The 16,604-nt window shown below is 39.4% G+C and overlaps 1 protein-coding gene across 3 annotated transcripts in view; it reads right to left on the reverse strand.

Annotated features, from left to right (window-relative positions):
• Nucleotides 1–16,604, reverse strand: part of LOC122554937 (succinate--CoA ligase [ADP-forming] subunit beta, mitochondrial-like) — an 84,092-nt gene that overhangs the window by 14,817 nt on the left and 52,671 nt on the right. For all 3 annotated transcript variants that reach the window (XM_043700376.1, XM_043700377.1, XM_043700378.1), the window contains exons 7-8: nt 15,002–15,163; nt 3,484–3,626 (exon numbers count right to left, since the gene is read on the reverse strand). In XM_043700376.1, coding sequence (XP_043556311.1) covers nt 3,484–3,626; nt 15,002–15,163 — 305 coding nt within the window. The remainder of the gene's footprint in view (nt 1–3,483; nt 3,627–15,001; nt 15,164–16,604) is intronic.

Consider the following 16,604-nt stretch of genomic DNA (forward strand, 5'->3'; position numbering starts at 1 on the left):
ATCCCTGAAAGTGGCAGAGAGGTTAGTAGAGTAGTTAAAGCAACGTGTGGGACATTTGCCTTCGTCATGGATTATTCAAGCAGGAAGCTTAAATTGCAGACGTACAGAACTTTGATTAAGCCACAGCTGGAGTACTGTATGTTGCCCAGGTCACCACACTAGAGGAAGGATGTGTTCGCACTGGAGGTGGTACAAAGGAAGTTGCCTCAGGTAGAGTAGTTTAGCTATAAAGATATGCTGGATAAGCACAGGTTCTTTTCTTTGGAGCAGAGAAGGGAATTGACAAAAGATGTGTCGGATTATGAAGGGCGTGGACTGGGTGGATAAGAGGTTACCTTTAGTTGAAGGATCAATAACAAAGGGGCACACTTTTAAGTTGGATCGCAGGAGTTTAGGGGGTATTCGAGGATCTTCTTGCACACAAAGGATGGTGGGATCTAGAATGCACTGAAGTGGGGTTATATCCGAAACACTGACTTCTCCACCTCCTGATGCTGCATGGTTTGCTGGGTTCTTCTAGCCTCCTGCTTGTCTACCTTTGATCCCAACATCTGCAGTTATTTTATACCTAAGAGCAGGAAACCTCACAACCTTTAACATGTACTTGGATGAGCACTTGAAATATCATAACTATGGGCCAAGTGCTGGAAAGTGGGGCTAGTGTAGATTTCAACTAAATTTTGTAATGTATAATTCCGTGTCCTGAAGCTTAGAACAAGAAATGATTGCATTCAAGCATAAAAAACATCTTTCAGGGATCAAAAGGGTGGATGTTGGAAGGATATCTGCCTTACTGGGAAACAGGAGACAGTCTCAATATAAAGGGTACTCCATTTTAAGACTGAAATAAGGAGGAATTTCTTTATTCAGTGGCGAATCTTTGGGATTCTCTGTTCCAGAGGATTGTGGAGACTCAGATGGTGATTATGTTCATCATTGAGATTGATAAATTTCTACTTATGAAAAATATTAAGGGATAATGCTGGAAAGTGGTATTGAAGCAGAAAATTAGCCACGATTGCACTGAATGGCAGAACGGGTTCAATCGCCCAAGTAGCCTACTCCTATTCATTACATTATGACGAAAACGTCTGATCTGAATTTGAGATCTGAGTATAAAATGATCATTGCCGTGGATTGGAAGTCAAAATCACAGGATTCTTAGTAAAAGAATATGGTATAATGTGGGCAGCCATACCAAAATTTACAAAGAACATTGGGGTTCTATTTTGAAAGGGGACAAAGGGAGATTGAAAAAGGACATGAAATACTTTGGGCCAGAGCCTTTTCTGTACCACATCATCTCTTCAGAGGAGTTTGTGGTATAAACAGGCATGGAGCAGTTTTCTTAAATAACTGCAGGTTAGAGATATAACTGAGAAAATCTGAACAAAGCCTAGTGAAGCACTTTTTGAATTTTGGTCACTGCTGCACTATGTAGAAACCCGGCAACTAATTTGGCAAAGCAAGATTCCACAAACATCAACAAGATAATTCCTTAAAATAAAACAAAGTACTGTGGATGAGGGAGATCTGAAACAAACAAAACATTAATTGCTGGAGAAACTCAGCTGATCTGGCAGTATCTGTGGGAAGGAAGCAAAGTTAACATTTCGAGTTCAGTGAGACTTCATCAGAAGATAATACCCTGTTTTTGATGATGTTGGTTGAACTTTCACTATTAGTATATGCAAGGCTCAAAGAGGAAAATTTAGTGTCACTACCCCAAGATATATGAAAAGATAAAACTATAAGTATTCCATTAGCATGCAGTTAAAGATGGGGAAAAAATTCATCTGGCTTCCATGTATATATTTGTTGGGATACGTAAATTTTTGCAAAGCAATGCTTTCAGCAACAAAGTAAAAAATCACATAACACCAGATTATAGTCCAACAGGTTTATTTAAAAGTACAAGCTTTCAGAGCTCCTTCATCAGGTAGTTAGTAGGGCAGCATCATAGAACACAGAATTTATAGTAACCGATCAAACTGTCATACAACTGATGCAATGTATTGAACACACCTGTTAAGTCTTCAATTACTTAGAATAGGAATGTAGGTTTTGATTAATTGCTATGTAAATCCCAGAATTTCTTTCAAGTCATAGCTCAGAGATGACTTAAGGTTTTATTGGTATAAAAAAAACTCCCCAATGAAGGAGCTGTGCTCCAAACGCTTGTACTTCCGAATAAACCTGTTGGACCATAACCTGTTATTGTGTGACTTTTAACTTTGTCCACCCCAGTCCAACACCAGCACCGCCACATCATTCAGCAACAACAAATATTGCAACACTGAGAACAGATGCAACTGTGTTGACCTTGGGGCAGAGGCTTTTTAAAAAAATATTTATTGAGGAATTTTACTCTGCTGCATTTGTTGCTATTGGTGTAATTCTTTGCAAAGAGAGAGTCTCTGAAGTATATCTACTCCAGTGGTGATATCACTGGAAGAATCAACCTGACAGAATAGCGGGCAAAATAAAGCCTATTCGATTGATGCATATCCATTTAATCTCTTGTCAGCTACAGCTACTGCATGCTGGACGTCTGACGTTATCTACAAAATCAAACTTGAGTATCTGCCTAAAATATGAGGGAATGGGTTGCAGACGGTTATGTGAAATCCAACTCAGGCTGATTCTGCATTCCTCTTAACACAGATTGAAAACGGAACCTGACACCTTCCTGCTCTCAGGTACTAAATGCTTATTATGTAATGGATAAAACTGATAAGAATGTCTTCATCCTCTCACTCCTTTTTATACAATCCAGAGAACTGCAACATTGGTGCTCTCTCCTCCTTTCTTTATATAAAAAGAGTGCTGCACTTAACATGCAATTCAATAAAATCTGAAATTTCTGATCAGAAAGATTAGGTTGTATTTAAAACTAATTGCTCAGAGCACCCGGCTTTTACTTAATAAAGTTGAAAGCGGAGTTGACTTTAAAAATGAACCAATTTATGGTATAAAAAGCACACAGCGTAATCTGGCCTAACACCAACATTTTGACACTGAAGTTGCAGATTTCACAACGTACCCCATAGATGTTCCAGTCTGCTGCACTTGAACAAACCTGCAACTGGTTATAAAGCAGCTTGAACTTCGTAATATTCCAGATTCCAGCAGGGAGTGGAATAAATGTATAAAATAAGTCTCATGCATCCATAACTACGAGTACTGACAGTGTAAAGTCACTGAGCAAAGTGCATGGAAAAAAAAAGAACTGCTTAGATGACTAAAGTTAAAGATCACAGAACACCAGGTTACACACCAACAGGTGTATGTGGAACCACTAGCTTGCAAACCACCTGAAGAACCAACGCTTTGAAAGCTCGTGCTTCTAAATAAACCTGTTGGACTATAACCTGGTATTGTGATTTTTAACTTTGTACACCCCAGTCCAACACTGGCCCCTCCAAACCATAGATGACTAAAGGAATGGAAGAGCAATTAAAATCATAATTCAACACCACTCACTTTTTTGTTTGAGGTTATAAGTTTAAAGGCTTCATTTACTTGCTGAGCTGTTGCTCCACCACCTACATCGAGAAAGTTGGCAGGATTTCCTCCATGAAGCTTTATGATATCCATTGTAGCCATAGCTAGCCCTGCACCATTAACTGAAAAATAAAATACTCGTTGCTAATATAACTAAGACTTTTAATAAATCAAAATAAGCTTGTGAAATAGCAAGAAACATGAAATAGATTGTAAAAGCTTCTACAGATTTTTGCAAAAAAATTATTCATGAAATGTGGGCTTCACTGGTTGGGCCTGCACCTTTTACCCATTCCTTGTTGCTCTTGAAGATGGAACTGAACTGCTCTTGAACTGATGTAGCTTTTCTGGTGTAGCTCCACCCACAATGCTATTACTGAAGGAACAGAGATACATTTCCAAATCAGGATGATGAATATCTTAGAAGGGAACTTGCAAGTGGTTGTGTTTCCATGTTTCTTTCTGCCCTTGGTCCTTCCAGGGGGTAGTGGTTGTGGGTTTGAAAACTGCTATCTGAGGAGCCTGATGTTGTTACAATGCAACTTGTATATGGTACATTGCTGCCACAATGTGATTAGAAATGGATAAGAGGTGCTGGCCCAGCCAGAAAAGCCCACGTCCAATGAATGAATAAAAAAATTAACAAAGACAAATATTGGTCTATTATGGGCAAAGACAGGATACTTTATAATAAGAAACAGAAATGGCTGACAAGCTAAATAATTTGTACTGCCTTCACAGAGGAAAACATAAGAAGCCGCCATGTAATAATTCGGATCAAAGGGTCGAGAGTGTGAGAGAAACTGAAATAAATTAGTGAAAAAAAAGACAGGAGAAATTATTGGGACCAAATGATTTTCATACTAGAGCATCGAAAGAGACAGCGGATGGATTAGTGATTATCTTTCAAACTTGTACTAATTCTGCATCAATGCATTGTTTAAGAACAGAAAAGAAGAAAAAGGGGAAACAACAGACTTGTTAGACTGAAGCTGTTATAAAGAATGTGATTCCAGGATATTTAGAAAGAGTTTTGAGCTAGACAAAGCCAATATGGGTTTATGAAGGGGAAATAATATTGAACAAACCAACATGAGTTATTTCAATGTTACTGACAGAGTTGTTGAAGCGGGAACTAGTGGACATCATGTATTTGGATTTTTGGTAGACTTTTGATTAACCTCGGTATGTGAGTTTGTGAAAAAGATGGAAGTGCATGGGATTAGTGGTAACATACTAATATGATTTTAAGGTTAGTTAGCAAGGCTAACTCAATGTATGCAATGCAGGTTTGCTAGACAGATTCCTGGGACTGTGGGTCCTATGAGGAGGCTTGGCCTGGATTTTTCAGGTTTAGAAGAATGAGAGATGTCAAAGTTACAAAGAATGTTTAAAGGGTGTTCAAACTAAATACAGAAAGGAGCTTTCCCCTGGTTTAAACCAGAGTGCAGTTTCAGGAAAAAGGCAAACATTGCAGGTAGATAGGATAGGGAAGAAGGCATTTGGTATACTTTCCTTTATTGGTCAGAGTATTGAGTACAGGAGTTAAATAGACAAAGTCTTTTCCCTGAGGTCGGGGAGTCCAGAACTAGAGGTTTAGGGTGAGGGGGGAAAGATATAAGAGAGACTTTAGGGGCAACATTTTCACAGAGGGTGGTACGTGTATGGAATGAGTTGCCAGAGGAAGTGATGGAGGCTGGTACAATCACAACATTTAAGAGACATTTCAATGGGTATATGAATAGGAAGGGTTTGGAGGGATATGGGCCGGGTGCTGGCAGGTGGGACGAGATTGGGTTGGGATATCTGGTCGGTGTGGACGGGTTGAACTGAAGGGTCTGTTCATCTGTATGACTGAGATGAGGTGGAACTACTTCACTCACAATTTCATACCTCAGAAGGCTGTGGAAGCTCAGTCAATAACTAAGTTCAAAATAGAAATCAAAAGATTTCTAGTTACTTATGACATCAAGAGATGTGGGGATAATGCCGATAATAGAGGTTGATAATCAGCCATAATCTACAGTTATGGGTTAGGCTCTCAGAGAGTTCAATGGTCTACTCCAGCTCTTACAGTTTCTAGTGGTACTAATGTTCAGCAGTTAGGTTATTTTTAACTGTTTTTTTAATTTTCCATCTGGAATACAATAAATCCTGCAGTACTTCATAGCTATCTGGAAGATTGGCATGTGCTGCTTCAGAAAAGAGCACAGAAACTGGAGTGTGAACTCTTTCTGGATTTAATTTCATTGATGTTTTATTTGCCATCAAGACTTCCTCAAAAGTATGATGTTACATCATTGCACGCAGTTCCAATATGTCATAACTAGTATCAGGCCTAGTCTGAATGCACAACTAGGTAAGAATCCTGATTGGGCAATTAAACTGGTGTGTTTCTTTCCTGGAAGCAAAATCAATTTTATTTGAGAACCTGGCCCAATATACTGGAATGAAATTAGCACTTCAATTAACTTAAATTCCAGAAGCATGTTGCTAAAATAGCTAAGACAAACTTCAAGATCACTTAGCCAGCAGTAACATCCTGATCAACAAAAATATTGTTGAAAGTCTGACCTTTAGTCTGCTTTTAGTCTTATATTCCGGCAGGGGGCACCTTTTCTGTGTGTATCTATCTGTTTGAAAGGCTATTTGCCCCTTGATTTCCAGCTATTCAACTATTTTGGTTTGGCACAGTTACCAACTTATCTGCGGATTTGTTTATAACCACAAACTTTACAATTGTAAGGGTTTTCACTTCTCGTGATATTGCCACAGTCCTTTGTTCTCAACAAACTACAACTTCTACTCACACTCCTACTTCATTCTGGACAATCGCAAATAGATCTGCCCCTGCTCTGACCAGAATTCCATTTGCAAGTTTGCAATCTTTTCCCAGGGCTATGTTTGCTTCCAAGTCCACCTTCAGAATTCATAATGCGTTTTCTGGCCTTCCATATCTTTCCACATCCCTCATTTTGCCAATCCATGGATCTTTCCTCATATTCTTCATGTTGCACACTTAGCTCATATTTGTGTTTCCCTGCTCTCCTAATAATAATGCATTCCTCTACTTATTGGTTAGCATATACATTATTTTTAGTTGTTGACCTCTGGCAAAAAGCTTTGTCCTGAATTTCTGTATCATCTTATCCATTCAGTCAGCCTGTCACCTGCCATAATCTGATCCTTATTATTGTCCAACATATGCATATGGTGCCAGTCATTCTTTACATCTGCCCACAGACTTTCCATAGGGTTAAAGTGATAATTTGTTGTTAGTGGGGCATTCAAAAGACACTGGAAAAGCACAGGTCAGGCAGCATCAGAGGAGCAGGAGAATCGACGTTTCGGGCAAAAACCCAGTCAGGAATGAGACTGGTGGCTCAGCGGTTAACACTGGTGCCTCAAATGCCAGGGGTCTGCGTTCGAAACCAGCGTCAGGTGACTGTGTGTAGTTTGCACATTCTCCCAATGTCCGCAAAAAAAAAACAGCATCATTCTTGATGAAGGGCTTTTGCCCGAAACGTTGATTCTCCTGCACCACGAATGCTGCCTGACCTCTGTTTTTCCAGCACCAAAGTCGTGACTCTGATCTCCAGCATCTGCTGTCATCACTTTCTCTATTCAAAAAGCATCTTCAACCTGCATGAACAGGGCAAACAAATCTCTATCTTCTTAACCAGGTTGATGATTTATTAATGAGGCATATAGTCTGAACCATGAAATGTATGATAGGAAAAGAGAACCCCATGTCAATTCAGGTGTAGAAGTGAAATAGAAACATATAGAGAATCAGGAGTAGGTCATTCAGCCCTTTGAGCCTGCTCTGCTATTCAATACAATCAAGGCTGATCATCCAACTCAGCACATGTTCCTGCCTCTCCCCATATCCGTTGATTCCTTTAGCTTTAAGAAACATATCCATCTCCTTCTTGAAAATATTCAATGTTTTAGTCTCAACCATTTCTTGCGGCATGGAATTCCACAGGCTCACCAGTCTGTGGGTGAAGAAATTGCTCATCTCAATCCTAAATAGCTTTTTTCCTTAGACTATGGCCCCTGGCTGTGGACTCCCCAGTCATTAAAAGTATTTATGAGATCCCGCCTCTTTCTTCTAAGAAAGTGAATTTAGTCCTAGCTGATTCAGTCTTGCATCCCAGTAATTAGTCTGGTAAACATCCTATGCACTCCCTCAATAGCCATTAAACCCTTTCTCGGACCAGGAGACCAAAACTACACAGAATACTTCATATGTGATCTCACCAAGATCTTGTACAGCTGCAGCAAGACATCCCTCCTCCTATACTCAAATCCTCTCACTATGTAGGCCAATATACCATGTATCTACTTCAGCAGCTGCTGCACCTGCACGCTTACTTTCTGTGACTGGTGTACAAGGACACCCAGGTCTCGTTGCACCTACCATTTCCAAACTATCACCATTCAGATTATAATCTTCCAGCCTGACGTTGCTACCAAAGTGGATAACCTCACACATTCATTTTATACTGCACTTGCCATGTATTTGCTCACTTACTTACCTTGTTGAAATCACCCTGAAGTTTCTGTCAGTCATTCTCCTCGCAGTATACCCTTCCATCCACTTTGGTCTTATCTGCAAACCTGGACATTTGATACACAGCTTCTTCATCCAAATCAATAATATGTATTGTGAAAGCTCAAGTCCAAGCACTGATTGATCACTTTGGTACCTCACCAGTCACTGGCTGCCACTTGGAAAAACGCACATTTATTCCTCTTCATTTCCTGGCTGCCAACCAGTTCTCAATCCATTTCAGGACTTTCAATCCCATTCACTTTAATTTTGTACATCAATCTCTTATGTGGGATCTTATCAAAAGCTCTCTGAAAATGCAAGTAAACAACTACTGGCTCCCCCTTACCACTCTTCTAATTACATCCTCAGTACTTTTGAGGGGGTCAATGTAAAACCCCTACTGTTCTCCCCCTTACTGTTTCTAAGCTCAACCCATCCAGATTGTACTTCACCAGAGCTGATAAACTTCCTCACAATCACATTACTTTACACTTCCCTTTTTTTTAAAAAATCAGCAGTGCTACTCCACCTCCTTTTCCTTGTCTAAGCTTTCTAAAAACTGAAAACCCGAGATATTCAACTTCATCCCTAGTCACCCTGCAGTTACATCTCTGTAATCCCCACCATATCTAACTTATCTAGATCTAATTACATGATTAATACATTTAAGTTTTGCAAATACTCCACACATGAAAATCCATAGTGTGATAATGCTACTCCTTTAACAAGGCTAGGTTGTCCTTGGGAGTTTTTTCTCCCCCAAGAGGGGTCATAAATGCAGAGGTTCCGGGGTGTCTGGTTTGAATGGATTTTAGGGCCATTTGATTATTGATAATGCCACTGGCAAGAGGCTTTCAAGTTAAAAAAAAACACTAGCACAATGAAAGGGGAGCGGCCAGTTCTCCCAGCTCAGCTGGTCTTTCATTTGTTTTGGGTTCAGAGCTGCTGGTCACTTATTAACAGGGAATTCAAAAGAAACAGCAACATGGAAAAAAGGTGTTCCATACTGAATCCCTCTGACATCTCTCTCCTGTAAGACAAGTGTTTGATTTTCCCTTCTTTGCCAAGGGGTGTTTCTGGGGATTGTTGCTGGGGATTGTTTCTGGGGATTCTGGGGAACAGCATCATTAAGTTAGGATAATCTGTTGGGTTTTCAGATAGGTTAAGTTATTCTATATTTGGTTCTCTTTGTATTTCATTCAGTGAGCTTGCAAATGAATTCTGTTTTGTTTAAAGCCAAAGGGCTTTGACCAGCTGCATCACTCCTGGAATATCCATATTACACTTGCTCAAAACAACTAGGAGAGAGAGAGTGTGTCTGGGCTACCTTCTTGAAAATATTTTGAGGGGGTTTGGTCCGTAACAGGTTGGGGGGTTTGTCCAGCATTTGTTCCATAGTTCCGATTCGAGATGAGGGTTGCTGGACTCTAAGGCAGTGAGTGGCAGGTGTTTGTGTCTTCTGTTCTGGGTGTTGATTTTGGTTGTTTGAACGGTGCTTGTCATAGCAATGGTGATTTCAGTCACTAAGAGTCTACTGGGGATGGAAGAAGTGACCTTGGGGGTTTTACAAAAGGTGATTAAGGCCAAGTTGCTGGAATTAGCAGAGAAGCTGGCGTTGGAGCTGCCTCCTTCCGTGAGGAAAGGAGGATAATTACAGCAATAGCTCGGAATTTACATTTGCTGGAAACACCATCAGAATCTTTAGACTGACTAAAATTCAATTGAAAATGAAACAGCTTAAGTTAGCGGGAAAAGAAAAGGGCAAAAAAAATGAAACTATTTGAATTACGATTAAAAGCAGAGGAAAGAGAAAAAGAATGAATCACTTTGGCAGAACAGAGAGAGAGAGAGAGAGAGAGAGAGAGAGAGAGAAAGAAAGAAAGAAAGAAAGAGAGGAAGTTTGAATTTAATAAGTTGCAACATTACTTCAGGAAGTGAATTTTTGAGAACTCATGTAGAAAAGCAAAAAGTTAAAACGGCAAGATTAGCAGCTGAAATGGCTGATAATTATGAGTTGATCCATAAACCAAAGTTTGGCTTTCAACATCAGTTTCAATCAATGAGGGATAGAAATTGGGGGAGGGGGGGGGAAGCGAAACCCTCACATGGAAAGGGAAAGGTCAATCTCGGTGAAGAATCAAAGGATAAACTTACCACAGGGTTAAAAAAACCCTTGAAGGGGAAAGAGAAGTTAAACAGCTCTGGTGTGCTCACTGCAATAAAGTACACCACATGAAATCACAGTATAGGTGGGTTAGGGAAAGCACTGGAAGTCATATGTCAGAAAATAGGATAAGCCAGTGAACTGGCTTCACAAACTTCACAACAGAATTATCCAAGGAAGTTATGGACAGCTGAGGAATAAAACAATTCCAATCTACTACATACCATCCAGTGTCACAGGAAGAACTAGAAAAGTGGCATCAGACATTAAAGATCATGTTGAGGCTTATAGTCAAAACTATCCAGGTGATTGGGATAAGGGAATTCCGTTTGTACTTTTTTCCATTAGAGATGCACCAAATTAATCAACCAAATTCAGTCCCATTTGAATTAGGTTTTGGGCATGATGTGAGAGGACTGCTAAAACTGATTAAGGAAAATTGTTAAGTCAGGATTCAGAGATCAAAGTTTTGGATTGTGTATCAGATTTTACGGTACGATTAAATAGAACGGGGGAAATTGGCTAGACAGCATTTAAAAATACCATAGCATACAATGAAACGAGAAGCAGACAAGAAATTAAAAACTCACAATTTTGCTATCAGCAATTAAGTGTTGGTGTTACTTCCAGTGATAGGTGAATCTTTAAAAGCAAGGGTTAGAGATCGAGTGAGGTGAACTATTTGATAAGGACTCCAGACAGAAAGAAATTTGTGTCATGCGAATATGCTCAGAAGGTATTTTGATAGGTAAGGAAAGCAAAAGGAGACTGTGTTACTGGTTACAACATAGAGTGAAGAACCAAGTTCAATTGGACAATGAGGAAGTTGTCAAAAATTGGGATAAATTATTGAGTTACCTTCCAGAGAAAAATCAAAATTACATGGAAGAATTATTACTATCGCTTGGGGAAGAAATGTATAAATAAGCTGGGAAGTACCAAACTAATTATGCATGATGTAGATATTGGTTCCAATTAAGCAACATCCTTACAGGCATAACCCTCAAGTTGGCACAGATTCAAAAGGAAATTGAACACATGCTCCAAGACGACATAATTGAAGTGAGTTACAGTGATCAGAGCTCACCCATAGTAATGGTGCCTAAACCAGATGGTACCCAACGGTTATGTGCAGACTATTGCAAAGACTGATGCATATCAGATTCTGCATTTGGAAGACTGTTCTGAAAAGATGGGACAAGCAACTTATATTTCTAAGTTGGACTTGTTCAAAGGATACTGGCAGGTACCTTTGTCCGAAAGAGCAAAGAAAATTTCGGATTTTGTAATGCTGAATGGACTGTATCTGTTTAAAGTCACACCATTTGGTATCAGAAATGCACCAGCCACATTTCAGAGACTAACCAATTAGGTAATTTCTTGATTACCAAATTGTATCATATATATAGATGACTTGGTGATAATTGTTCAATCTACTTCAGAAAGCAGGCTTGGTGAAAAATCTGGCTAAAAGTGAATTTGCCAAAGCCCAAGTCACCTTCCTGGGCCATGTTATTGGACATGGACAAATGGCCCCATGGGATGCAAAAACAAAGGTAATTGGGGCGTTTCCCATATCCTTGACAAAAAGTGCAGTACTACTGTTCCTGGGATGGAGTGGATTTTATCAGAAATTCGTACCAAATTTTAGCAGTGTGCCTGCTCCACTCACTGAATTACTAAAGAAAGGCAGTGGAGAGTGGACCGTCAGAAGGCATTTGACAGCCTGAAACTTGTTAACCACTGCCCCAGTGTTTGCCACACCTAATTATGCAAAGCCATTCAATACGGCTACCAATGCGAGCGATTTGGGTGTTGGTGCTGTGCTTTTACAGGAAGATGTCGAGCAGATGGAAAGACTTCTCAGTTTTTTTCTCCAGGAAATTGAACATTCATCAGCAAAAGTATTCAACAGTTGAGAAGGATACTTTGAGTTTGCTGTTGATGTTAACAACATTTCAATGTTTATGTTACCAGTAATGTATCTGAGACAATCATATACACTGGTCATAACCCATTGTGGAGAAATTCCAGACTGTTTAGATGAAGCCTGTTGTTACAGCCATTCAATTTAAAAATTGTGCATGTTGCAGGATGAGAAAACATGATTGCTGACACATTATCGAGACTTGGATGAGAAACGAAGGCTGAGTAAAATACACTGTAATTGACTATAAACATGCACTCTAAAGTCTATGTAATGTATCTGGGTATTGTAATGTACTAACAACTTAAGATTGTTAGGTGTTAAAATGAAGCCATCTTTGGATATTGATTGTTCATTATTTTTAAGTGGGAGTACGATGATGCTGCTCCTTTAACGAGGTTAGATTGTCAGGATTTTTCAGAGGGGTCGTAAACGCAGAGGTTCCAGGGTGTCAGGTTTGATTGGGTTTTAGGGCCAACTTGATTAGAGCTACCAGATACTGCCTCAGGAAAAAGGCTTTCAAATTAAAAAAAACACTCGTACCGTGAAAGGTAAGTGGCCAGTTCTCCCAGCTCAGCTTGTCTCTGGTTTGGTTTTGAGCAGTCTTGCTGTTCAGAGCTGCTGGTCAGTTGTTAGCTGGGAATCCAAAAGAAACAGCTACATTGAAGGTGTTCCATGCTAAATCCCTCTGACATCTCTCTCTCTCTGCAAGTCCGTGTGTTTGATTTTACCATTTTGTGCCAAGGGGTGTTTATGGGGATTGTTGCAGGAATTTGGAACAGCATCATTAAATTAGGATAATCTGTTGGGTGTTTGGATAGATCAAGTTATTCTATATTCAGTTCTCTTGTTTGTTTCTCATTCGGTAATCTTGCAAATGAATTTTGTTTTGTTTAAAGACGAGGGGTTCTGACCAGCTGCATCACTCCTGGAATATCCATATTACACTTGCTCAAAACAACTAGAAAAGTTAGGGTCTGAGCTACCTTCGTGAAAATGTTTTGAGCGGGTCTGGCCTAGTCCATAACAATTGCCTTAAGACTTGCCTTTTCAGCATCCTGAGAACATAGAACAATGCAGTGCAGATCAGGCTCTTCAGCCCTCAATGTTGCACCAACCTGTGAACTAATCTAATCCCATCCCCCCCCACACTATCCCAATGTCATCCATAGGACTATTTAAAACACTCACTTATATAGCTGAGGGGAAAAAAAAATAATCCTTCCTTTCTCAGAAACTTCTGCTGTCCGATGTCAGATGTAAAGATTTAAATTAGTGTCTCATCTTTCCCGGCAGGCTCCTGGTCCAACCGCCCGCTCTTCCTGCTGCTGAAAACAGAAATGGAGGGCTCCAATGTTCAAGGTAGTGTTTTAAAGATTTAAATTAGTGACTCAACTTTCCCAGCAGGCCCCTGGTCCAAGCTCCCCTTTTCCTGCTCCCATTTACTGTGGGGCCTGATCAATCCTAGCCCTTGAATTTCCTGCCTATCATCTTTTACATTTCGCCATTATGTCTTTTGCTTTCTTCCTTATTTCCCTCAAATCTGTCTCCCTTTGCAAGTTCCCATCCCCCTGCCATCTTAGTTTAAACCCCCTGACCACAGTCATAGATACATCCCCAGATTCTGGTGTCACCTCCCCCATAACCAGTCCAGATACCCCAGTAATCTGAAACCCTCCCTCTTGCACCATTTCTCCAACCATGTGTTCATCTGATATATCCTGCTTATTCTACACTGACTACCACGTGGCACTTATAAGTTCCCTTGTTTCTGACTGCAGGGGACCTATATTCATCTTTACTGATCTTTTTCCTTCCCCATACCTAGAAACTTTTACTATCATTTTGTATGATTCCTACAAGCTTACTCTGGTACTCTACTTTCCTCCTCTTAATCAGTTTTTTTTGGTCTGCTTTTGTTGGAGTTTAATATTGCTTCCAAACCTCAGGTTTGAGCCAATTTGTTTGCTTCTTCCTTTTTAATAATTTAATACTTTCCCTAACTTCTCTTATTAACCACATTTCCCATTTTATTTTTGTGCAAGAGTGGGATTAATAACTTTCACAGTTCATCCAAGTGCTCTCTAATCCATTTTTGTTATTACCTATCTATATCATCCAGTTAAGGGATTAGGAGGGAAAGAGTGATTGGACTAAAGACTACAAAATGGAACAAAAATCACAAACTGAAATCTAAAGATTTAACTTTCAGCTAAATAGAGGTGATTTCAAAATATCTAACACTTATCAATGTTATTAAAAGTATGTTTTAACTGGTACTGCAAAGCCCTAACATTTTTGCGGCTAATTTGATTCACATCTACGACACAATTACAGGTACATCACACCATTTAATGCTTTTGAATGGCACTAAGCCATGATGACAATACTATTTTTGTGAAATTAATGGACAGTACTGCATCTTGGACAGCAACTTCCAGCTGTAACTGCACAAGTCTGCTTGATTTGTGCTTTAATTATAGAGAGAAATTATCATCATCGTCTGGGCTGTTAAATCAACTCCTCTTTTCATCAGGGAACTGATTTATCAATCAGTGTTGGTTCTCTCCTTTCTCTCAAAGTCCTCCATCAACAGCAGCCGTTAACAAAAATTATAATGCACAATTTGAGACTGCATTTATTTGGATTTAGTTAAATATTGATCAAGGTACATACCATTAGATTGCTGAAGGAAACTTATCATTTGCATGCACAAACAAGGTGAACTAAAAACTTAAACATAAAATGGGTATAATAATAAAATAGATTCTAAAACATCATTTGGAGAGAACAGTTTTCCTTCGATCCTATTAACTGACCAGTGACATATTCAAGCCTCATCTCTTACCCAAACAACCAATGTTTCCATCCAATCCAATATAATTGAGATCAAAATCAGCTGCTTGCTTGTCTTGTTCATCCTCTTGACTCCAGTCCTGCTGGGCAAAAATATCCTTCTGTCGATAGGCGGCATTAGAATCAAAGTTTATCTTTGCATCCATGCACAACACTGCAAACAAAAGAAAACGGTGTCTAAAAATGCATTATTAATAGATAAGTAATTTTAATAAATGGTTGTCAACAGTTAATAATTGCTTGCATTGTAGAGTTGTCAACTGCCAAATGATAACCAATTAGTCAGGCCAACCCATAAAAATTTAATGAGGTCCAATGACGCAAGAGCATCATGGGAGCAGCATTAGCTCTCATGCAGATGAAAGCAGTGGGAAAACACTACAATCATTTTACTGTCAAGTTAAAGGGACAGTTATGTGTTGAGTGTACTTGTGGTCATTACCAGTGCTCATTAGCATCCAATAATATTTTCCTCAATATTATTTGAACTGTAGTAAGTAGAAACAGTGGGTGCAACCAGGATACTTGGCCTTTTTAACTTTTGTTTTAAAAAAAGGGACATGTGGAAACATGCATGCTGTATTGTAGGAAAAGGAGGCATTTGAAAAAATGCATTTAAATCAATTTGTTTTTCTAAAACATCAATATCACACAAAAAATAAAGTACACTGCAAAAATAACTAAGGTTACATATGGTGTTGTGAATATTTTGCTATAAATGTGTCCACAGCTAATGAATATAAAAGATATGAATCATTAATTGTGATTTACTATCAAGGTAGAGACAGATTCAAGTTACAGGAGATTGTTTCCCAATCTCTGACAGCTTCTTTAATAGATGATCATTTAAATGTGCAGAAACGATTGATACAAAGACTTTATTGAATTTGGTAGTAAAGGCATTGGTTCTTGGCTCATGATATCACTTTGCTGGAGGCTAACATGTTTTCTGCTCTTCCATTCTAAATGGATGAAGTTATTGACTGTGTGCAATACAAATGCAGAACTAACCAGAGTGACTGTCCATCTAATTACATGTTTAGAAAACCTCAGCACACTAACTCCTAAAATATGTGTTCTTTTAAGTCTCTGAAAATCCAGTCAATATGACATTGGTCCAGTTTTTCCCTCTAAATTTGCACTATTATGTCATGAGAACAGTTTCACTTGGAAAAATTCCATAAAATGAAGTTTCTTAAGCCATGCCATAACTTTTCCAGATTTTTACAGTGCTCCACTATTTCTTTCACGGAAACACTGGAAAAAAATTCAGAAATAATCAGTTTAAAGGACCAGTTTAAAGTTCCACCACAGAACACACCAGATGGCCTCCTTCTTTAGAGACTGCAATTTCCCTTCCCACGTGGTTAAAGATGCCCTCCAACGCATCTGGTCCACATCCCGCACCTCCGCCCTCAGACCCCACCCCTCCAACCATAACAAGGACAGAATGCCTCTGGTGCTCACCTTCCACCCTTCGCATAAACCAAATCATCTGCCAACATTTCCGCCACCTCCAAAACAGACCCCACCACCAGGGATATATTTCCCTCCCCACGCCTTTCCGCCTTCCGCAAAGACTATTCCCTCCGTGA

The sequence above is a fragment of the Chiloscyllium plagiosum genome, chromosome 12 (genome assembly GCF_004010195.1).
Source record: "Chiloscyllium plagiosum isolate BGI_BamShark_2017 chromosome 12, ASM401019v2, whole genome shotgun sequence".
Taxonomy (NCBI): domain Eukaryota; kingdom Metazoa; phylum Chordata; class Chondrichthyes; order Orectolobiformes; family Hemiscylliidae; genus Chiloscyllium; species Chiloscyllium plagiosum.